The 25,244-nt window shown below is 35.4% G+C and overlaps 1 protein-coding gene and 1 long non-coding RNA gene across 5 annotated transcripts in view; one reads left to right on the top strand and one right to left on the bottom strand.

Moving 5' to 3' along the window:
- Positions 1-25,244, top strand: part of PDE8A (phosphodiesterase 8A) — a 246,475-nt gene that overhangs the window by 151,638 nt on the left and 69,593 nt on the right. For all 4 annotated transcript variants that reach the window (XM_074295300.1, XM_074295299.1, XM_074295301.1 and 1 more), the window contains 6 exons: positions 4,577-4,767; positions 7,595-7,651; positions 9,423-9,477; positions 15,751-15,839; positions 18,482-18,560; positions 20,445-20,582. In XM_074295300.1, coding sequence (XP_074151401.1) covers positions 4,577-4,767; positions 7,595-7,651; positions 9,423-9,477; positions 15,751-15,839; positions 18,482-18,560; positions 20,445-20,582 — 609 coding nt within the window. The remainder of the gene's footprint in view (positions 1-4,576; positions 4,768-7,594; positions 7,652-9,422; positions 9,478-15,750; positions 15,840-18,481; positions 18,561-20,444; positions 20,583-25,244) is intronic.
- LOC141558314 (uncharacterized) lies at positions 18,839-22,170 on the bottom strand. The gene is made up of 2 exons (XR_012487032.1): positions 21,791-22,170; positions 18,839-20,195 (listed from the first exon to the last, which is right to left on the bottom strand). It is a non-coding gene; the product is annotated as an uncharacterized LOC141558314 (long non-coding RNA).

Raw genomic sequence — 25,244 nt, 5'->3', positions numbered from 1 at the left:
TATATATATATATTTGTTTTTGTTTTTTTAGAAATTTCATACTTGAAACATACTAAGAAAGCTTGCTAATTTTAGAAGCTTATTTATAGTGGTTCTTTTATATTGTCAATAATACTATCTTGCTTTGTCAGTTTCAGAAATCCAGATTTTCATTAATTATATTAGCTTAAAGTGAGAACCACCTATGCCTGCCTTATTTATTTGACCAAGAGGCAAACCTGGCTTTCAAATTCTATTCACACTCAACACAATCTTCCACATGCATATGCTCCTAATCGTTGAACTAGATTTTGGATTCTAATTAATAGATTAGGAAAAATGAAGTGGTGCTCAGCAATGGGAATTATTTGGTGTTGGCAACACTGAAAAGTTAAAAAAAAGGAAAGCAAGTAAAAATGTATAGGTTGTTCACTCTTTTTTTAGAAAATATTCAACAAATCTCATCCATTTCAAAAAATACTTAAAATATGCTTACTGTATGTAAAATATGCATATAGCATGCAAATGCTAGGGGCTAAAGTGACAAAGATAACTTACATGATTTTCCCTATCCCAAAGGAGCTTATGGTCTGTAGAGGAGATGAGAAACTCTGTCAGCATCAGGGGAAGCTTTTTCTTTGCTATCTCAAAAGAAGAAATCACTTGATCACAGAAAATCACTCTACTATTTTCATATTCATCCTTCACAAAATTAATTCCAGACCTCTTGATTTCCCCAAGTTTGTAGTGTTCTTGGTGATATTTCCTTGTTTTTTTGCATCCACATTCTCTTGTATTCTCATGCCTGCTCTGGGCAATTCTAATAATAGGCTATGTTATTTCTCCCTTGCCTCCAAGAACATTCACCAAAAGGAAAATCTAAAGCTGATCTTCTGCACTATGTTTACTCTTACCTGTCTGTAAGGATCTGCCATAATGATCTTGTCATGCATCACTGGGTTTGGATTTTGGTTGACCTCAGATTCATTATGATGTTAGGCTATTACATAGCCATCAGAGACACCATTCTATCCTGATGAAACTACAAAGTCTGTACCCAGATGAAAGACTCAGTCAGAAAACCCCTAGTTCTCCCAGAAGAACCCCCACTTCTACTATAGCTCTGAACATTACAATCTTCCATGCATTCTATAATCCAGGAAACCTCACCTATCTCTTCTCACACAAAACCTTCCATTTCCCATCTTCATGAAGTTGCATAGACTGTCCCATACTTGGAGTGCCCTCCTTCTTAATCTGCCTCTTAGAATTCCTGGCTTCCTTCAAGATTCAGCTTAAATGCAGCCTTCTACAGGAGGCCTTTCATGGTCCCACTAGCTACCAGTGCCGTCCCTTCTCAGTTACCTTCCATCTTGGATGGACCTTTTTATTTATAGTGGTCTCCTGCCCTAGAATGCGAGCTCTTTGAAGGCTTTTTTCTATTTTTAAAAAATTGTTTGTTTCCCTAGAGCTTACCACACAGTATCTGACATAAAGCAAGCAATTAATAAATGCTTATTGAATAAATGATTGAATAGCAATTTCCTAGACTCTAATTCTTTTTTTAAATAGTATTTTATTTTTTCCAATCATATGTAAAGGCAATTTTTAACATTTCTAAATGAAATTTTCAGTTCCAAATTTCCTCTCTTTCTCCTCCCTTTCCTCTTCCCCAAGGTGGTAAGCAGTTGGATATAGGTTGCATATGTACAATCATGTAAAACACATTTCCATATTAGTCATTTTGTGAAAGAAGGAATATAACAAAAGGGAAAAAAAACTTTAAAAAAAGTGAAAATAATATGCTTAGATCTACATTCAGACTCCATCAGTTCTTTTTCTGGATGTGGTCAGCATTTTCCATGATGAGTCTTTTAGACTTATGTTAGATCACTATAATGCTGAGAAGACCTCAACCAATCATAGTTGATCATCACACAATGTTGCTATTATTGTGTACAATGTTTTCCCGATTCTGCTCATTTCACTTAGCATCAATTCATGTAAGTCTTTTCAAGTTTTTCTGAGATCTGTCTGTTCATTGTTTCTTATAGCACAATAGTATTTCATTATATTCATGTACCACAACTTGTTCAGCCATCTTCTAATTGATGGACAACTCCTCAATGTCTAATTCTTTGCCACCACAAAAGGAGCTGCTGTAAATCTTTTTGTACCTTTGCTTCCTTTTTCCTTTCTTTCTTGATATTTCTGTATCTTTTTCTCCCTCATCCCCCAAAAAACTTACTCCTGGACTTTCTTATGAATCTACTCCAATTCAGATTCCCTGAGATGATAACTGAAGCTTGTTTAGAAATAGTCCACTTTCTCTCCTTCACCAGTTTACTCATAGTCACAAAGACTACTCTTCTCTTTATCTGAGTCCTGTTAGGAGATATTCCTCATCCATAGGCTTCTTAAATACATTATCTCAACCTGCCAACAACAGTTTATTTCTGGGTTTTGGTCAGTACTTTTCAAGTCAAACTTTAAAGTCAAGATATCCCTCCTTATTGCACCAAGCCTTGTTATCTGAATGATTATAATAATAAAATAATCAGACCCCCCTTAACAATATCCCTGTTACTTTTCCTACCATGAAAGGAACTAGATCCCTTTTCTCCTTGCAGCAGAATTTGTTTCAAACATTTTGTACATATAGCTCTTAACTAAACACACCCTTCTTCACCAACTATGGGTTCAAACTCAGTCTTTTTCTTTTTTCTTTTTTTCCCCTGAGGCTGGGGTGAAGTGACTTGCCCAGCGTCACACAGCTAGGAAGTGTTAAGTGTCTGAGACCAGATTTGAACTCAGATCCTCCTGGTGCTCTATCCACTGAGCCACCCAGCTACCCCCAGTCTTTTTCTAATATCATACTTAACACTCAACTGGAATCCATCCAAATTTGCTTGTCAAATGCAATGAACCTGGTCCAGATCTCCCACAAGCAATCATAGGCCCACCAGATATCCAACAACTTTTAAGGTGGAGGCTGATCAAAGCTGTCAATGTACAATTGTTAACTCTCTTATTTTAGAAACTGGAATATAGATCTTCAGGGTTTTCTCTGATCAGAATCATTGCTTCCATACCCTTGACCTTGTTGAATGACCATTGTTCCACTAGTTATTGTTCTGGAAAGTTCATGAAGACCTTGAGCTTCAACAAATTGCTCTGCCACCAGTCTCTATGCTTAGAAATGACCAAGAATAATTCGTGGTTCTGAAAGTTCAAGACTCCTGACAGAGGCATGAGTACAGTACTTAGTGGACTGTGAAGGCTATAACCTAACCAAGAAGACCTAAAATGTCCATACTCCAGAAATAATCCATGTTCCACCAACAGTACCTTGCAAGCTCAGCACTTAGAGGCCAGTAAGTTGATCTGGATGGAAGACTAGTACTAGAGTTTCAACTTCATTACAGACTTTTTTTTAATCACCTCATTGCTTGGACATTTCAATAACTGCTGGTGGGCCTGCCTGCCTAAAGTCTCTCTCCACTCCAATGCATACATTTTTCTTAAAATATAAGTCTGATTTGTCACACTTCTCTTCTCCCACGCATTCAATAAATTCTCTGGCTGTCCAATGTATCTGAAATGCTTCCCTTACTCATCTCCATCTACTGCCTTCCTTCAAGTCAACTAAAACCCATTTAATCTGGGTTGGATTTGATATAAACCCTGGCTTTATTCATAAATATTATAGCTCTGGAGCTGGAAGGTTTCAGAGGCCTTCTAGTCCTACCCCTTCATTTTACCAATGAAGAAACTAAGACCCAGGGAAATGAAATAATTTGCCTCATTATACAGATAGTGAATGTCAGAGATGAGATCTGAATCCAGAGCTTCTTGGTTCCAAAGTCACTGTAATTTTCCACTCCTATGCTGTTTGATTTTTTTCTCAACCATATTTCCCTTGCCACTCTTTGGAAACAGACCTCTTGGACAGACTCTAATTTGGCCTCATCACCTACTCAACAGCAACGAACCAGGCAAACCCAGGCCTGAAAAAAATCAGTATAATACACAATAATGTGAGATAAATGCATCAGAGACATATGAACCAGAGTTAACTTTATACTTAAAATTGCCTTTCTTTAGAGTGTTTTGTACAAATTTTGAGTTAGTAATGTTTTGAGTGTTAAAGGTTTGAGTCTTATAGCAATAGCAAGACATGAGACCCAAGGTAAAACACTTAATAAATATTTGTTGTATGTCAAGCATTCATTTCTTGAGCACCCAAAGTATACTTAACAAATGAAACGGATAACAAGTTGTATCCTCAATGAATATATTAGGCAAATTGAGGAGGGAAAAAATGTAAAAAAGCATTATTTCCTAGCTGCTGCAATATATCCCCCCTCCCAAAGTTTTACAGATTATATAAGAAAATATGTTTATTAGGAAATATTTTTATGTGTTTGTGTCACACATTTAGAAATGTTTATGTGTGTGTATATTTATCTACATAGATAATATATATTCAGGTATATATGTGTATGCATTTATCCATTAAAAAATCTAATTTGTTATTGTTGCACCAATACAAGGAGAAAGATGTTGGTTTTAAAATGTTTGTGTTCCTTTGAACTAGGTACTTTTAGTGTTTACCAAAGAAGATAACCAGAGTAGTGGATTCTGTTGGGCATGTGAGAAGGCAGGGTTTAAGTACTCACTTGCAAAGAATCCTCAGTCTGCACTTGAAAGCTTTCTGGAAAGACATCAGGACATCATCATCATTGATAATAGACATCCCCGGCAGCTGGATGCAGTAGCACTGTGCAGGTAATAATGGGCCTCAGCTTACTGATAGAAAAGCAGGTGAAAGGCAACAACATGCCCTATCAGATGGCTGGCTAGTCTTGGGATCAAAGGTCGGAATGTACCAGTTCTGGGATCATGGTCAAGTGTCTTAACTTCTCAGTATCCCAGGTAACTTTATAAGTCACTGAGCAAGTCACTTAACTGTTTGCCTCAGTTTTCTCATCTGTAAAATGAGGTGGAGAAGGAAATGTCCACTACTCTAGTATCTTTACCAAGAAAACCCCAATGGGGTCATGAAGAGTTAGACATGACTGAAAATGATTTAATAAGAAAATAGTGTGCTTTAATTCTATATTCCTACAAAGTAGGGTTTATATAGTAAGTGGCAGACACAGATAACAAGTTTCTTTTAACAAAGTAATTTCTTAAAAGAAAATATTTAGCTTGGTGTCCCTTGGTGTCCAAGAGAAAGTGAAATATATTATGTAATAATAATAATAATAATGATGATGACTGACCCCCATCATGTACTTTAAAGTTAAACTAATGCTTTAGGTATAGTATCTTATTTGAACCCACAACAACTACTCTTATGACATTATCTCCATTTGAACAATGAGGAAACTGAGACTCAGAAAGGTTAATGATTTGCTTGTGATCACCCAGTTAGAAGTACTAGAGTTAGAATTTGAACTCAGGTTTTCTTGATTCTAATATCTATGCTTTTTCCAGTTTACATTGCATAATTAGTTATGGATGCATTGCTATTGGAATTTAATAGTTATTTAATATGGCCATTTTTAGAAAGGAAAATTGTTTTTAATAACACACAGTATTTTCAAATCTTGACTAACTGGACTCCTTAAATAATAGGATTTGTAAGGGAATGGGATCATTAATTTTATAGGATAGTAGATATATTTAAATAGTATATAATCAAGTTGCTAAGCAAAAGATCAGGAAATTAAGTTGATACAACTCTTTTCTTGTAGATATAAAACCATTATCAATCATCAATAACTTGGCTAATTTTGGTTTATCAAACCTCTTAGCAAATTGCCCAGCTAAGGATAAATAGCTGTGACATATTGAAAAGGATGTTGCCCTGGCTGGCAGAAGACCTAGGTTTTTGTCCCAATTTGTAATCCACAGCAGGTTGATTAGAAGACACTATCTTTAGGGAGAAATATTTCATTAAATGTAATGAGAATGGTCAAAATAATATAGCGATGCAGCTATTTGAGGGCTTTATTTGTTTACATTTATAAAAATGTTTTTCAATGGAAGATGTTAAAGGGAAGGAAAGATTAATGAAAATGCTTGCTAACTAAAAATTAAAATAAAATTATTGCAAATAACAATAAATAATGATATTTATGAATACTTCAAATTTTCCTAGGGCTTTTCATGTACATTATCTCATTTGAGTATTATATCAACTTTGTGAGATAGGTAATTCAGGAATCATTATCCCTATTTTAGAGATGAGTAAATAAGCCCGGAGACAGTAATCATCGGAGGCAGTTTTTGAAGCTATCTCTTCCTAACTCCAAATCCAGCATTCTATCAACCATTATTCTATACTGCAGGAAATCAAAAAAGTATTATCAAGCCAAGAGCAAAGCCTTATCTTGAATCTCCTTCAAATTCTCTGAGTAGAGAATCCTGGCAGAGCAATGATGTCATAGGGCCACATAACCCGATGCCCTAGGAATTACTCTTGGTATCTTTCCTACCCCATTCTCCAGTTTAAATCTCTCATTTTCACAACTTCCTTCTTTCTTAGTTGACGTTGAATAGAGTTGGAAAAGAGAATGGAAGGTCTTCCAGGTATATTTTAGAGTTTGCAACCCATAATCTCAAACTGCCTACCTGGTAACCTCCTAATTGGTTAAGCAACCACTCAATTACAATTAAAGGCCGCAGGCCTCAAACAGCCTTGCAATATGTCAGTTCCTCCCATAGCTTTTCCTGCTAAAGGCTGCCCTTCTGTCTAAACATTCTGTATAAAATCATCATAAAATATTTTGAAAACTTTAGGAAAAGTAGAAAACTTGTTGCTCCCTTTAAGAGGTTCCCCTCCCCCCAATTCTTTCAAAAATGTTTCCACATCTAATTGATGTTTTGAAAAAAACAAAACTATGTATTAATTCATTTAGTAAAATTTTTGGAATAATAAAGAAACAGAGGAGAGTCAGCACGGGTTAATAATGGAAGAGGCTTGTTGGCCTTAAATTCAGAAAGACCTGACTTAAGACTTTGCCAATATCTATTAAAATATATTGGCTATGTGACCCTGAGCAAGTGACTCAGCTTCCCAGTACCCTTGGCAAGAAAGATTATTAAGTTATAGATAAGTTGCTGATTTGCATTGGTAGAGGGAATTCCCTACACTGATGAAATCAGATCTAGGCAAAAAAAAAAATGTTTTAGAGATTATAAAAATAATTAAGGACATCATTTCAGTGTTTTATGTCATTGCTATTCCTTTCCCTATTTTAAATCTTCTTTATCTCAGTTTTTTTTTGGTTTCTCTTTACTATTTATTTCTCTATTTTATATCTCTACTATTTATTTCCTTATTTTACCTCTATCTGTTATTTAACTAATTGTTTAATTGCAATGTTTTCTGTCACTGCTATTGATTTCCTGTTTTATATCTTCCTACTTTATACTACCTATTTGACATCCATTAACACTATCTGAAGTTCTTTTGCCTTTCCTCCTCCAAAACTGGGCTATCTTCCTTTGTTTTACAAGTAAGGACATATTGAAATGTTTTTGGTTTTGTTTTCTTTAAAGGTATTTTTGAGAGTTGATTTGGAAATATTTTTGGTTTTTATTTAAGGTCTATCAGAACAACTAAATCCTCAGAAAACACAGTTATTGTTGCTGTAGTACGGAGGTAATTTTTTTTCCTTTGGTGTGAAGAATCACATGAAATGTAATGTTTGTTCATATACCAATGTAAGTACTTTGCACAGTCTTAGAATGCTGGGCTGTGTGACAAGCTTTCTCTCTGATGTCATATTCCTTCCTTTTCCTTTCTGCTTATTGGAGATTTTAGCAGTATTTTCAGCTCCATTTAACTCTGTGATTAAACCTCAGATCAGTTTCTAGACTGATGATTAGGTTCTGACTGCTTCTTGCTTCCAAAATAGGCAAGCCTGGAGAAAACTGGCTCCCTTAAGTGACTATAGCTATCTGTGAGCTTCAAGGGAAGAAGAGACATGTTGATCACCTTGGGACACATGCAGAGTGCCTTTGGGTGGGACGTTGTGTTTACAGTTGTAGTGAAATCCTATCTGTTCTTTAACTATGAGAGCCAAACTCTTCCTGCTTGGGGGTAGTGCAGGCCTGATGTTATTTTTAGGAGTAATTCTTCTCTGGCTCATTGACTGAAACAGTTTCATAGCCACGTTTCAGGATTCTAGTTCTGGTGGAAGTGCAAGCTTGGTTTTGTTGTTTGTTTCTGAGTGAAATGCAGAAAGGGGAATTTCAGAACAGCATGGCCTTGGTGATTTTGTGTGTGTGTGTGTGTGTGTGTGTGTGTGTGTGTGTGTGTGTGTGTGTGTGTGTGTATGTTTCTTTTTGAGAAGATAAAGCTCTGATATTATATGTCTGATACTTAAAATGTTTTCCAGAGTTTAAAAAAATTGGAGTTTGGTTGCCAAATCAGAGCCACATAAAGTTACCATCCAGAATGTATTCTTAAATAACTTTAATGTTTCCAAGAGGTACAGAAAGGGGAAAACAATAGCCAAATAAGGGAGTAAACATTTCAAAATTTAGGACCCCTGTTCCTTTCAGATCATCATACAGCTTACACTAAAGTATGTTTTTGCACTGGATCATCCGCACTGTCTTCTGCAATAATTAGAAAAAATGAGAGATGTCAGGTTTGCAAAGTTAAGCCTTGGGTGATATAACTGGAACCCCCTACTTTCTTCCCTCATTTGCTAATCTTAGCTTCTTCCTACTGGAGCTCTCATTTTTAATCATTTTTAAGAGAATCTAAGACTATTGTGAAGGTTTGTTGTTGTTTTTTTCTTCTCAGAAAGCAAATTGAATCAACAAAGAATAATTAGTCATATATTACATGGCCAACCCATCCTATGGTAGGCATTCATAGGACTGTAAAATAAAGAACATGGCTTCTGCTCTCACAGGAGCTTCCACTCTGATGGGTTATGATGCACAATTGATAGTGATTATATTGGGAGGCAAATAGAGGAAGCAATGAGAGACAGGAAAAAGTAATTATGTACTTTCATCATAAAAAGGTGACGATGGATTAATAAGAAAAATAGGTAATAAGGGAATGTTTTAAGTAATATTAAATAGTTCTTTTACCTTGATAAATAGAGCTGGGTTTTTTCATCATTAAAGATGTTTGATATTTTTTTAACTAAAAGAATTTTTTAATGTAACTGATTGAAAAGAAAATATTGTAACTTGAATATTTATTATAATATTTATAGTATGTTTGTAATAATAATGAGAGAGAACATTTTTAGGTTTTAAAATACAAATTGAGAAGCAAGATAACCTTATTTAGTTCTGATTCCATTAGAAATCACTCTGCTTTAATTAGAAATAGTAACATTATTTAACTTATGAGTAGATATGAAAGATAACTAATACTAGTATCTTATCTTTGTCCTTTTCTTTTAAAGGGGGGAACGTGAAGAAGCATCTGTTATGCCTCTTATTGTTGCTGGTTTTACAAGGGTATGTAAAAGCATCTTTGAAGCCACAGTATCGTGTGAGGAAATTGTTTTAGGGTATCTTTTGCATAAATAGTTTTTATCATAAACTCACTAACATTGTCAATAAATACAAAGAAACAACGAAAAAAATAAAGAATAGAATCCTGATTATATAGACTTCATATTGAACAAAATACATTTGTGGGGTTTTTTTTTTAAAAGAAAAAACATGTTTACTTCAACAACAATACTGTATGATGATCAGTTCTAATGGATGTGGCCATTTTCAACAATGAGATGAACCAAATCAGTTCTGATAGAGCAGTAATGAACTGAACCAGCTACACCCAGCGAAAGAACTCTGGGAGATGACTATGAACCACTACATAGAATTCCCAATCCCTCTAATTTTGTCCACTTGCATTTTGGATTTCCTTCACAGGCTAATTGTACACTATTTCAAACTCCGATTCTTTTTGGATAGCAAAACAACTGTTTGGACATGTATACATATATTGTATTTAATTTATACTCTAACATATTTAACATGTATTGGTCAACCTGCCTTCTGGTGGGGGGGAGGAGGAGGAAAATTAGAACAAAAGGTTTGGCAATTGTCAATGTTGTAAAATTACCCATGCATATATGTGGTAAATAAAAACTATTAAAATAAAAAAAGGAAAGAAAAGAAAAAATGTATAAACTTTAACAAAATAATAGTAAATTATTTATTCTAGATCTCTTTACAATGTCTCCATTTCTACAAAGCTCCGTTGGCAATTTTAAAAATACACAGTTGTTATCAGGTGGTGGCTTTTTTCTGATTTGGCCCCCTTTGGCATCACCTCATAGAAACATATTTCTTTCTGTTCTTCAGATTTGAAGTTTTTTACAGCACTCCACAACACTATTATTGAAAATTTTTCCAGAGTCTTCCAAATGTTAAATGTAAATTTTATTTTGATTTTTAAGCTCTTAGAAATAAAGCCAGCCCCAAATCTATTTGTACAGATATATGCAGTTATATAGTACAAATATATTTGTACTTAAAAAGAAATCCTTAGGATAGAGGAGTATTGATGGGATTCTTTGGTCAAATGGTAAGATCCATTTGATGCTACTGATTGCATGTTGTGCCTCAAAGTTTCTCAAGTATATTAAACCAAAATATGGCTCCTTCAAAAGGTAATGGGATTCCCTTTTCCTCATCTAGATGAAATTGTGCTCTCATTATTTTTGCAAATGTGCTGTGTGCAAGGTAGCATCTCAGAGCTTATTTTACTTCCATGTCTCTGATTACTAGAGTTTGGAAATATTAGGTAATACAGTGGGTAGAGAACTAGAATAGGAAGATTTGAGTTCAAATCCTGTGTCAGACACTTACTTAACTTTATGACTGTCAGTGAGACTTATTACCTTCAGTCTCAGTTTCATCTGTGAATTAACAACAGCACTTACCTCACTGGATTATTTTGCGACTCAAATGAAATATATGTAAAGTGCTTTACAAAACTTAAAGCACCATATGAATTCTTCTTTCACCATCACCACTATCACTACTACTACTGCTTGCTTATTTGTGAGAAATTATTTTAATGGATTCAGTGGGGTTTTGAATGATAATGACCTTAGAATCTTGCTCCTTATCTGGAGTTAAATTATGCTTTAGCAAATGGTTTATGTTTTCTTTCTTTAGTTTCTTTAAAGTAATATATTTAAGTATGATAAAATTCACAGAACTTAATATCACCTGTTAGTATACCATTCTCTTGAATACATAACTTCTAAAGAATAAAATGAAAGCTAAAATTAACATTATAAAAGAATTATTAGGGATGTTTTAAAAATCACAGTGAGGTTTTTCAGGAAGCTAAATTTTCTTTTTTTTTCTTTTTCGTTGATGGTGGGGAGGTAGGAATGAATTGTTGGGGGATTCTTGAGAAACATACTTCTTATTCACTTTGCTAGGAAGTCTATGTTTATATAATTCTGATAACTAGAAGAAAAGCTATAAACACAATACTATATTCAAGAAGGACATAGATATTCAATAATGAGTGGCTACCAGTTAAATCTTTTCTAATGGATACTTTAATTAAAAATTATAATCTGGAACACTTTATAGTACTTATTACTTCTATGAATATAGTATTTAAGACCAATCCAATTGAATAACATAGTAATAGTCAAGATAATGGTCTTTACCAAATTGGTTCCCCCAAGGATCTCATATTAAAAATTACAAGCCAGTGCTGCCTTGGCTGTAGCTCTCCCACTGCAGTACTGTCATTAGCTGTATAACTTCCTGCAGAGGCAAAGTGAATACAAATGTTATGTTCTATTGTTGCATGTACAGAGATGAGCACCAGAGATATTCTGTTGTCCCTTAGATATAATGTTCATAAATATTTTTTTAAAAATTATAATCTAGAAGTCCTGGTGAACCTGTGTGCCCCTACAGACCCAAAGATCTGAGTTAAAGTATTCAGATAAAATTCAAAAGTTACTTAATGGAACTTTGTGTGTTTTAGTCATGGATCATGAAGTCTGCTGTGCCAGGGTGGGAAAGTACAATCTATACAGCTCATCAGGTCCTAGCAAGTGTAATGAAGTTCTGAGTTGGACTTACTCAAAGATAAATATCTGCTTAACCTAGATGTTTGCAAACATTGAAGCCTCACTGCTTTTTATCTCCATAGATTTAATCCTGGTAGGGGTTGAGGGTGGGGTTGAGTCTTGGTTTATTTGGCTCTCTAAGACATTCAGAGACAATATATTTTCATTATTAGTCACTTTAGCTCAGGTGTTTTTAACCTGGAAGCTGAAAACTTTAAAAAATTAATATTAATATTTTAAAATATTTGTATAACTCTTTCAACATAATTGAATTCCATTATGATCCTTGGCATTTTATTTTATGTATTTAAAAATACCATTCTTAAGAGGGGTCCATAGGCTTCAGCAGACTGAAAGAATCTGTGCTAGAAAACAATAGCATTTATAAGATGCTTTATTATTTGCAAAGAACTTTACATATATTATCTCATTTGATAAGTTAAAGAACCCCAGCTTTGAAAAATGTGTCCTGACAGCTCTAGTATTTTTCAAAACAATTGCTTCTGGCTTATATTTCCAAACCAACTTTTATTTTGTAAATACTCATAATTTTTCATGGCCTTTTGAAGTTTCTGCTTTCCACCTATGTGAAGTTTGGAGAAAATATTTTATTTTTCCCTCTAGGCTTATTCTGCTCTGCTAAGGTCATTTGAGTTAATTTTAACTTCATTATCTTTATAAGAATTTTTTCAAAGGCTCTTGACATGCTAGTATGGTCTGTGCCACATAACTGACTGCATTTCTTAAAGTATATTAACTAAGAGGTCCACCACAATAACTCTAAATACCTAGAAGAGAGTTCCAGATCGAGGCTCTAGAGCTCACACTTGAATGGTGTCCTTGCTCTGAACAACTTTTGTTGACCAGTGAACCAAAGCAATCCATTTCCTAACAAAGAAGGCTTACCTATTCTGGGGAGCTTTTTGCTGGGGCCTCTTTTCCATGCATGCCTGAACTAAAGTCTCCCATACAAACCCTTTTCTTTACAATGTTTCTGTAATGGCAACAACAATATTTATATAGCATTCTAAGTTTTGCAAAGCTTTTCACATATATCTTCTCCTTTGAGATTTAGAGCAGCACCTCTGAGTAAGTAAGATGTGATTAATTTATTTTTTCAATGAGTAAAGTTATTTCAGAGAAATAACTTGTCCACATTTACAGAGCTAGTGTTATGTGTGTGCCAGAGGCAGAATCTGAATGAAGGACTTCTTTATTCCAAAACCAATATTCTTTCCAAACAAACAGTCAGTTGACAAACATGCTTATGATATATATCAGGAATTGTGCTAAGATCTGGAGATACAGAAAGAAAAATGTTCTAATTCCTGCTCTTAAGGAATTTATTGGGGGAGACATGCACTCTATATAAAAAAAAAGTAAAATAAATACAATGTAATTTTTGGAGGGATAACACTTGTAGCTAGGGGCAGGACAAAATCAGGAAAGATTTCCTGGGGAAGCAGGAACTTAAGCAGAGTTTTGAAGGAAGCCAGATGGGGTATGGGACAACACACTTGTAAGTTTAATTTGTTGTATTAACATTTTTCTCCCATCATCTTCTCAAGACTACACAATCAATAGAACAATACATCAAGCCCTGATTTGTAGTTTGCTAGTTTCCAAAGTATAAATACTCACATTGGAAATTTAACAACTGGCTCTAGGGGCTGACTCCAAAATGTCTCTGAAGCTGGGTGTCCTAACTGCAGAGGTGATGCAAAGGATAGCCTATTATTGACTTGAGAATGTAAGGCAGAAGTACCAACATTTAGGAACCAAAGCATGGAGGAAAAAAAAACAAAACAGAGAAAGGGTAAATAAATTTATGTCTTCTTCTGTGTGTGTGTGTATATATGAGTACATGCATCTTCATGGGATGACTTGATGTGGAAGTAAACAATTTGCATATCTTTGTTCATGAAAGCACACATTCTTTTTTCTTCCTTTGTGGAATTCCCTCCCTGGGAGTAATCCTGGGAACATGGCAAGCACAGTGTATAGAGATAATCCATTTCAGCAAGGAAGGAGTACATTAATTAATTAATTTAAAGATACAGAATAAGTCTCTATTGTCTATTGTTGACAGATTTCAAATTGGGATTTTTTAAATCGGTTTTGGAGTATATAGGATAGGTACTTAATTAGGAATATAGGGGGGAAGATGAAAAAAAAAAACACCGATTAATGCTGATTTCTAAGAAGTAGTGCTAAATGCTGAGAATACAAATAGAAAGGTGACACTGTGTCTGTTCTCAAGGAGTCCATAAACTTTTTGGAGGTATATGGTGAGTTCAGCTCATGGCAGATAGAAAAGCCAACTGATACTTGGGCTTTGGCAAAAAGAGCACCAGGGCAGATGGCAAGGTCCAAAGAACCTTGAGAAACAATGGTAGAGCAAATGGTCTACCATGCTGAGACGATGGTAGATCCAAGAGTCAGTGAAAAAGGAGAAAAGGAGAAGGAAAAGGAAAAAAAGAAAGGAGGAGCAGGAAGAGGAAGATAGTAGTAGTAGTAGTAATTAATAGTAGTAATTGATTTATGTGTTTAAGATTTTCTAGGTTCTTTACAAATATTGTTTCATTTGATCCTCACAACACTGGGAGAGAGATGCTATTATTATCCCCTTTTTACATACATACATACTAAGACATAGGTTAAGAGACTTGTCCAGAATTAAAGTTCGTGTCTGCGGTTAGATATGAACCCAGGTCTTCCTGACTTTGGAATAGAGTTGAACCTAGGAGTTGCCTATCCCCCCAATGTGGTCACATCAAAAATGTACATAAAAGACAAGGTTTAATAAATGTCATCTAATATGCTTTTATACTATTAATGAATACTAATGAAATACTCTGGATGGGTTAAAAACAGTTTATACAAGACTGCAGTAACTTGCAAGATGCCTTTGTGAAACATGGTTGAATGAATATTTTTCAAGGATTAAGAGTTGGCTGGGAACTTTGTGAATTGTTTTGGTCTCCTTGAAATATTTGTGCCCAAGAAATGTTATGGCTAAAAGCAAGTTAATACCCCTAAGCAAGGAAATGAGATTGATTTTTTTCCCATGAAAAATAACAAGTAGATTGTTTAAATAAGACCTATAAACACTGTTTGTGGATTTACAAACTGAGCCAGAGTCTATATATTGTGAGATGTAAAATGCATGGAAATTAATAATGGGCATGAAGTTGGTGGTTTTTAATTTTTTTTTTATTTAAGGAAGGCAATGCATTGTCTTTCAATAAAGAATTAACCTTGACAATAAAATGTAAACAAGAGCTTAAATAATTAATTGTGAGTTTTTTTTTCCCTACTGCAGATTTCAGTCTTGTGTAGTAACATAAACATAGCATGAACTTCTTTGACCATGAGTATAGTGATAAGGCCTTTAAAAATATTCAGACTTACAATGAATTAAAAAAGAAAGAAAGAAAGAAATTAAAGACTTGGACTTTTGTTTTCAAAAAATGTTTTTTCCACCATTTTTGCTGAATAATAATGAACCACCTTGAAGATTTTTTTTTTTTTTTGCCAGAAGCTTTTTTAGTAAGCTTTCTAACCTGTAGCCCTGTCTGAAGAGATTTATTAGCAAGAATTAATTCCTTTTGGTTAAGATAATGTAATTATTTACAGAAACACATTAAAACCAAAGTGATTCCTGCCTTTCTGTTTGCAGAAATACACAGAGAACTGCAACATGATGGCCTGTTACAATGAACTAATTCAGCTGGAATTTGGTGAGGTGCGGTCACAACTTAAACTAAGGTAATTCTGTCACTTTGTATAAGCATGTCAGGGCAGAATGATGCAGTGAGGGTGACTTTGTAGCTATAATTGACTTGTTATTTGTGGAACTGGAGAGTAATAAATGCCTGGCCATCCAAATTGCTTCTGCCAACTTTTACTGCCTATGTAGAATAGTCAGGGCATTCTTACTGGGTAGTCTGGCCAAAATAACCATTAGTTGGATACCTAAGTGATTGTTGTGTCATACTTAAAGAATAGCTTTAAATGGCTCACTGGTAGCCTAAGGCAACCTGAGATTGATCATGGGCTCATTGCTATTTAAGAACAGAAATAATAATAACCCACATTTTCATATGCTTTAATTTTATAAAGCATTTTCTTTGAAGGGGTCTTTGCAGAGGTTGATAGGGAAAGAGTTATTAGACCCATTTTACAGATCAGCAATTTTAATCTTAGTGCCTGGCTAGGCTCTCACAGTATGTTATTGCCATTGCTAAAAATCAAACCCAAATCTCTTGACTCAAAATTCAGTTTCTATGTTTAATCATTCTTTCACCTGTGATTCAGAAGACTGGGTATTATAAGGACTGAGGGGAATAGTAGTGGTTGTTGTTCAGTCATATCAGAGTCTTCATGATCCATTTGGGCTTTTCTTGACAAAGATACTGCAATGTTTTGCCATTTCCTTCTCCAGTTCATTTTACAGAAAAAAAACTGAGGCAAATAGGGTGAAGTGACTTGCCCAGGGTCACACAGACAGTGGCTGGAGACCAGATTTAAACTCAGAAAGAAAAATCTTCCTGACTCTAGGCCCAGTATTCAATCACAACCTACAGAACTCAGTTAAATAAATTTAGGGATGTATTTCATAGACCCATTCAGCTCACTTATGTAAGTAGCCCATGTCTGATAGCCATGCTGAAGGGGGCCTTGGCCATACCCCACCAAGCAGCGTGTTTCCTTTCCAGCTGGCTGGGAAACTCAGCAACACTCCTGGAAAAACAATCCAGACCCCCATCTTCAACTGTCATTACAAAGAATAGATAGGAACTGGTCTTCTAAGGCTGAGAGTTCAACATTTCAATTCAGCTGAACACAATTGAACACAACATTTCAACACATACCAGGGTGAGATGGGTGTCAGAGCCTCTTTATTGCCTTAAAGGGGAAGGCAAAGGGATAAGCATTTATATAGTACCAGGCACTATACTAAGTCCTTTTAATATCTGATCTCACAATTATCTTGTAACCTGCTGAGAAGATACTATTATTATCCCCATTTTATACTCTAGGAAACTGAGGTGAATAGATTAAATGATGTGATCAGGTCTTAGTGAAGTTTGAAGTCATTAAAATCTATTAAAAACCCTCTTTAACATATATTAAACCTATTTACAACTGCACTAAAGTTCTGTATAGCTCTGGGAATCATCTGCATAGAGATGATAATTAAACCTTTGGAGGCTGATGAGGTTATCAAGAGAGAGTACAGAGGGATAAGAAAAGAGGACCTAGGATAGAATCTTGGGGGGACATCTGTCACATTAAGAAAATGTAGTCTGGATACTGAACTTAGAAAAATGGAAACTGAGACAGAATATTCAGACAGACATGAGGGGAACCAATAGAGAGTCAGATCATGAAAATCTAAAAAAGAATCCAAAAGGAGTGAATAAGAACTGATCAAAAAAGCAGGAGGGGTGGGGTCAAAAAGGACTGAAAAAAGACCATCAGATATGATAATGGAGAGAATGTGTAAGGACAAGAAGTTTTCCCATGATCTGTTACTCTTTTTGAAAGACTAGATCAGAATGCATTTTAAAATATATAAAAATCCTTAGAATCCTAGGGTTAGAAGGGACTTTAACCTCACATCCAGTTCATATATCCTTTGTATTTATACTCCTAATGAAGGTTTGCCTTTATCACACACACAGAAAAGAACTATTTATTCTTTCTGTCTTAAATTTTAAGTATTTAGAATCCATAATCCTATACATGTGCATCCTAAAGGGATTTTTAATATTGACTCTCAAGCACATTCATTTTTTTTTTTTTTAACAGCTGAAGAAATTAAAGCCCAGAGAGGTTAATACTTTGCCCAAGGTCCCACAGCTTGCAAATCCTTGCAAATGCATTGGCCTCTCCTACATAATTGCATAGCACTAAATAACAGGGCTGTGACCAGTTACAATGAGGAAAGTAAAAGTAAGGGCAATTGGGTGGTGCAGTGGATAGAGCTCTGGACTTGGAATCAGGAAGACTCCTCTTCCCAAGTTCAAATCCACCATCAGACACTGACTAGCAGAATCGAGAAAGAGCTATCAATCTGTCAATCCTTTCCGTGTCCGGGCCGGGTGAGGTTTCCCGTGTCACTTCACTCTGTCTGCCTTAGTTTCCTCATCTGTAAAATGAGCTGGAGAAGGAAATTGCCAAGAAAACCCCAAATGGGATCACAAAGAACCAGATGCAACTAAACCGATGCAACAACAAGGAGGTAGAAAGGGGTGTTTTTAGTTATCAGGACTTTTCAGGCCCCTGAAAACATTCTATGCTATATTCCTTTTCTATTTACCCATGAAGGCAGTCCTGTTCATTTCTACTGAAAATACTATATAGCTATACCCATGCTAATCACTTCTTGTTTTCTACCTAAATAGGGCTTGCAATTCAATATTCACAGCACTAGAAAAAAGTCAAGAAGCCATTGAAATTAAAAGTGAAGATCACATTATACAGGTTTGTGGCAAACTTTTTTCTAAAGGATAGTCCCCGGCTTAGGGGACTTGGTGCTGATTATTTCTTCTTTCTTTTGGAGAGGAGTGAGAGGCTTAGTTGTTATTTTGCTTTAGATAATTCAGTGGTTGAAAACCCATGAAGTTATTACTGCTATATTTCATTTCCAAAGTTCAGGAAACAAGAAAGTTAACATGAGATAAAATATTTCATTTAAATCAAATATAATTTTTACAAAGAGGACTGGTAGCTTTTAATGATAGCTTTAGGAGTTACCAATGCTGTGAAAATAATAATATTTATTTTGAGTTCTTTTCTCTCTTAAAAAAAAAGAAATTTAATATTCTCATTTGTAGTTATAGAAACATGTCATTTGTCTCTATTACATGTATGTTTACATATATAAAATCACATTAAACACTCCTTTTTATTTATAAAGCAACTTGCACAAGTAACATTCAATCCATAAGGCACTCTGGGATAGTGGTGTTATGAGCATTATTATCTCTGACTTCAAAGGAGGATGAGGAGGATCAGGGAATTTTAAGAGATTGCATCCAAGTTGCAAACAACTCTGAAAATTTTAAATTAAAAAAAATTTAAAAAGAAAAAGTAATCTGGTCCAAAGGCATGTGCCTCTCTTTTAGGGATCCCCTACTCTGCTACTTGGCCCACATTCCTTCCCCTCTCATATTTTATTTGATCAGGATGTGTGATATTCTTCCTAGTATATAGTTGCTATCATAATAATTCTGTTAGAAACTTTGATTTAAAGTATGATTCTCTTTCAATATGCTTCTCAGCCAATGTGTTCTCCTTTTCTGTCCTTGCTGGACAGGTTAGTTGGGTCAATGAGTCAGCACATGAGGTTTCTATTCTTGGAACATCCCGCTATAGCAGGAGGCCTTAACCAGAGGTCCATGAACTTGTCTCAAAAATGTTTTTAGATAATTCTATTTTAATAGAATTGGTTTTCTTTGTAATCTTATATATTTTATTTTATGCATAAAAAAAACATTTCTTTAACAAGGGGTCTTTGGGCTTCACCAGATCTCCAAAAAGATCTGTATCACACACACACACACACACACACACACACACACACACACACACACAGAGCTAATGAAATATAGGGAGAAAAATAGTTCTGGGTCCTTCTTTGGAGTTCAGGGCAAATTTGAAAATTTTTAAGGAGATTAAGCTCAGAACAAAATCCTGAGGAACTTCTAAAAAGGTGGGGATAAGAGAGAACTCACATTGTCCTATCCCCATAAAGTTCCTTGCCCTGCCCCACCTCACCCCATCTCTCTGATAAACAGTGACTGGTCTAAACATGAGCCAGTCACTCTCCTGTTCTATAGTCCAGTGGCCTAGACTTAGATAAATCTTCAGTAAATGCTTTTAGGTCATCATGATGTTGAAGACAATGCCTTCCCCATTTTGCCCCTCTTCTATCATAGTGTGCTCTGTGGCGGATCTCACATGTCCTCTAGCTTGGATATTTATGCCATCAGGAAATTATGTTGTGGCCAATTTTGTCTCTTCACATCTTCTCTTCCCTGCGTCACTGACTCCAGCATGAGAAGGGAATTTAGGAAGCAGGCATTGAAGTTTGGCAAACTCCAGAGTTCAAAGAAACTGGATAAAAAAAAAAAAATTTTTTTCTTGAAGGTCCCAAGATGCATCTTTTCTCTAAACTAGAGTTTTTTTTTTTTTTTCCCTTTTCAGTTTTGTCCTCAGTTGCTTTGAGGATCCCTACAAAAGCCTAATTTGATGGCCTTTAAATTTGAAGAGATAAAGTACCTTAGCAAATAAGGTGCTGGTCAACCATTTTGATTATCTCCTTTTTCAGTGCTGATTTTGCCAAGTTTCTCTTTCTTTTCCTAGTATGCCAATCCTGCATTTGAAATGGCTATGGGCTATCAAACAGGTGAACTACTGGGAAAGGAATTAACAGAAGCGCCTCTGAATGAAAAAAAAGCTGATTTCCTGGAAACTATAAATTCATGCATAAAGATAGGAAAGGTAAGTAACAGTCTTATAAACACTTTCATTTTCCACCACTCCCACACCTAAAGATTCAATGGTCACCTCCACCTATACAGATTAATCCAATCTCCATGAGATTGTGTGAACAACTACAGTCCTGATTTGCCAGTGGCCTATTAGATGTATCTACCTGCATATCTCCCTAGTATCTCAAAATCGATAGGTCAAAAGCAGAATACATCATTTTCCCTCCAAAGCGCACTCTTCTACCTTTCCCATCTCTGACCCTCCCTCCCACACTCCCAGGAAAAACTGGATAAGTACAATGTCTAACTGCCTTCAAGTAGCTTGCAGTCTATCCATATATGTATATAAACAACTTCACTATAAGACCGCATATTCTGGAGTCATGAGAGGAACACAACACTGACAGTTCAGAGGAGGGAGAGTTTGCCTATGGGAGAATTAGAGATGGCTTTAGAGGTGGGAAGGAAGGGAAAAGAATAAGCATTTATATAGCACCTACTATGTGTTATACACTGCTAAGTTAAGTGTCTTTTACAAATATTATCTCATTTGACTCATATGAGAATCTGCAGAAGATATGCTGTTAATACCCCCTATTTACAGTTAAGGAAACTGAGGCATGATTTAAGTGATTTGCCCAGACTCACAGAGCTAGCAAATATCTGAGACTGACTGGGTTTGAACTCATCATCCTGATTCCAAGCTCAGTGTTCTACTTATTGGGCCAACTAGCTGCCACTTTAATGGAGTAGTGGGATTTGAACTGTAAGATATATAGGATTTCCACAAGTTAAAGAACCTCTTGAAATTGAGGAAACATTTTAAACAAAAGCAAGTTTTCCCAACTTGTTCTCTCTCCTCAGACATCAGGCTGCTGCTAGATGTCTACTGATTAACTTGCCCCAACTATAATTCTTCAGTTTACTGATTAAACCTTTCCTTTAGCTGGCTGCAGTTTTTATAGACTGGCCTGTAAAACTCCCTTCCTTTAAAGGAACAAGACACATTTTCCATGGAAATAGAACAACTGAAGTGTTTTCAGATAGCAACTAACAGCCTAAAAACAGTAATCTTGTAATTTCTTCATCTATTTCTCATAGCAATTATCTCTTCCTACTTGACTACTTCAGTGAGTCTGTGATCTCCCCAATGTAGGTATTCTCTCCTTTGAAGCAGGTTATAATTCCCTTGCCTTTCCTTCCCTTATGCCTCCATACCTTGTGATTCTTTTCCATGTTCTCCCATAGAATTTCTTTTAAGGCTTTTTTGTCCAGCATGTTGAGAGTTCTTCTTTGGGGGTTTATTTACATGTTGTATGTAGTGCAGCATTTAAAACTGTCTATCTTGTATTTCTTCTCTCCTTGACATAACCACTCTTCTTGCTTTTCTGTTCATACATTTCCTCAATGGTATTCCCTGTTTCATTTCTGGTACATAGGTCATGGCTGTAATTACAGCAGTGGCAATTTGTGTACACTGCATATCTCTCCACTCCCTTTTGGAACTCTTGTAACTTTAAACCTTTGGAGACTGTTCTGTTCCTAGTTTTGCAATCGCACACCATCATTGGAAGAATATTTGAATTTTTTTAAAAAGAAAAAACTTATACTACAAGGGTGATTTTGGGGCCAGAGAGCATCTTGGGATTCCTGAAAATTAGGTACAGTTTTCCAAATGCAATACAGTTTACTTTGTTCCAGTTCACTTTGTTCCTCTGGTTCAATTCTGGACTCAAATAATTCAATAATCCATCTGTAATCACTGTCCCTCATATGATTATCATTATCATCCTCATCACAATAGCTAGCATTTATATAGTGCTTATAGATTTGCCAAGCACTTTCCGTGTGTTATCTCATTTGCTCTTCACAACCACCCTAGGAGGGAGGTGCTCTTGCTATCGCCCCTTTTACAGATGAGGTAACCAGGATCACACAGCTATTAAGTTTCTGAGTCAGAATTGAATTCTCACTCACTTCCTTCTGACTCCAAGTATAACACTTGTGCTGAGCCACCTCTTCTGCCTTTTTTGTTGCACGTGTAGATATGACAAGAAGTATCAACTTTCATCTGCCTTTCCTTAATAGCATCTATAGTGAATTTCAGGGCTAATAAGTCCATTTATCACTGAAAGTTACCTGACTGGGAATTACCTAAGCTCACATTTTTATAAATCTTTGTGTTTTACTAAGTATTTCCCTCCAAAGCCACCCTATGAGGTACTTGCATTTCTCGGGAAGAATGGTAATGAGATCATTTAGCTTTCTGTAAAGGATAAAAGCCAATTCATCATTTTGGGGCTCATTTTCATTGTGATGTAGAGGTGACACTGGTTTCTTGAAATCTGTACCAGCTGAGCTTGACTGCTGCTCTTCAGTCCTCCCTGATTCTTCATGACCCAATTTGGACCTTTCTTGGCAAAGACACTAGAGCAGTTTACCATTTTCTTCTCCAGCTCATTTTACAAATGAGGAACTGAGGCAAACAGGAATAAATGACTTGCCCAGGGTCACCCAGCTAGCATCTTTAGTCACATATGAACTTGGAAACTTGTGCTCGATCTACTGCGTCTCCTCGCTGACCCAGCTTTACAGAAGTTACAGACCCAGAAAAGCTGCTTCTACGTAGAGCAGCCACAGATGGACTGAAAGCACCTGCTATCATCCGTGGTCTTGCCTAGCCAAGTTCAGAAAGGGTCATCATCCAGAAAACTACCAGCTAATAATTTTTTAAGGTCATGGCCACTCATAAAGTGACAAAAATAAAGGTATCTTGGGTTTGCTGTTGGTGGAGGGAGTACCAACCATGCCCTCTGCCTTCCCCTGACCCATGAAACCACAGATATTTGAAAGGATTTGAAGTAAAAAACTGACTCATTGATTCTAAAGTGAGAATACATTTGAAATTGAAGGGGCAGAAAATTTTGCTTTTCTTTTCCATTTCATAAATGAACAGGCAGAAAGAGGGGACAACTGACTTAGGGAAGGAGAGAATAAAGTATCTACTCTATGCTAGGCACTGTGCCTTAAGAATACTTTTATGAATATTATCTCATTTGATCCTTCAAATGATCCTTTGAGAGAGATGCTATTATTATTATCCCCATTTTACAGTTAAGAAGCTAAAGGCAGAAAAAAAAAATTAAATGATTTATCCAGGGTCATCAACCTAGTAATTATCAAGGTCATATTTGAACTGAGGACCAGCATTCTATCACTGTATTACTTTGATGCATAATATCTTAATTTTTTCTATGTTGATATGGCAAAAATCAATTTAATTTTGGCTAAATAAAACCAGAAAATTTATATACATACATACATACATACATACACATATATACATATATATAAAACCTGTGTTAGTTCTGTAAAAAAAACACTTAGGTTTAATTTAAGTAATAAAAATGTAAAGTAAAATAAGTAAATGAAAATTTTTGGTGATAGTAATTGTCTTCATCCTCCTACCCCAACACATTCACTTCTCTTTCCCTAACTACTCAATAAATATCCAAGACTTTTTTCTTATTCTCTTTATATTTATTCTATATTCAGGGTGTGCCAAAAGCCTTAATGCAGTTTTAAACTTCATATGCTTAAAAATGCAGATACCAATCATATTTATGTATGTACTTATATTTCTCATGATAGCATAAGCAAGGTATACTGTTAAATATTTAATAAGCAGCTCTCTAAGAGGAAAAATGTATACATATCATATTTTAAAATTTAATCTGCATTATTAGCATATTCTCCATATTTATCTTAGGTCTGTACAATCAACAAAGTAATAAATCAAACCTCATGTGACTGTCGATTTGAAACTTTATTTCTTTGACTTTCATGATGCTATACTTTTCTGGTTTTCTAACTTTGGTCTATTCTTTACTCCCTTGCCTAGCTCATCAATATTGATAGCTTCAACTGTGCAGATTCAAAACCTGTGGCTCTAGTTGTGACCTTTCACCTGTAGAGTTTCTCTAACTATAGGCTAAATAAATACTCCTGTTTAAATGTTCTTCTATCACCTTTGGCTCAATTTGACTAAAATTCAATTAAACAAACAGTAATTAAGTACTCCCTATGTGCCAGCTATTGTGCTAGGTGCTGGGGATTTTTTTCTTTTGGCCAATCTACAATTTCTATATTGGAGGGAGTGCCAGATTTGGAATCAAGAACAACCAGATTAAAATCTTATCTCCTACACTTTACTGCATCACTCTAACCAAATCCCATAGCCTCTCTCAAAGCTCACTTGATTTCCTCATCTGTAAAATAGGTACATATCTGTAAAATAGGGTAGGGTTGAGATAGAATTGATGGGAGAATCAAGTGTAATTAATATTTGCAAAATGTTTTACATCACTTTTAGTACTATGGAAGGCATCTGGAAAAATCTCAGTTATAAGCTTAAAATTGCACAAGACTTTTGAGAGTAAGTTATGTTTAGGATCAGGCAGCCCCTATTGTAGATTATTCCCTTGTCTTTGGTGCCTGGTACATTAGGTGAGAGATTCAATGGCTTGTTCCTGGTCCTAGAGTACAAAGCTAATATGAATCAGTCAGATTTTGCCCCCGACCCAAATTCTCTGACTTCAAGGCTAGCCCTCCCTCCTCTAAGCTAATCCTTACTCTTGAATTAGGTTTAGAAAGATAAAAATGAAATAGTCCC

The sequence above is a fragment of the Sminthopsis crassicaudata genome, chromosome 2, assembly GCF_048593235.1.
Source record: "Sminthopsis crassicaudata isolate SCR6 chromosome 2, ASM4859323v1, whole genome shotgun sequence".
In the NCBI taxonomy this organism is placed as follows: Eukaryota; Metazoa; Chordata; class Mammalia; order Dasyuromorphia; family Dasyuridae; genus Sminthopsis; species Sminthopsis crassicaudata.
The sequence above is the reverse complement of the archived record's forward strand: the minus strand, read 5'-3'. Positions and strand labels throughout refer to the sequence as shown.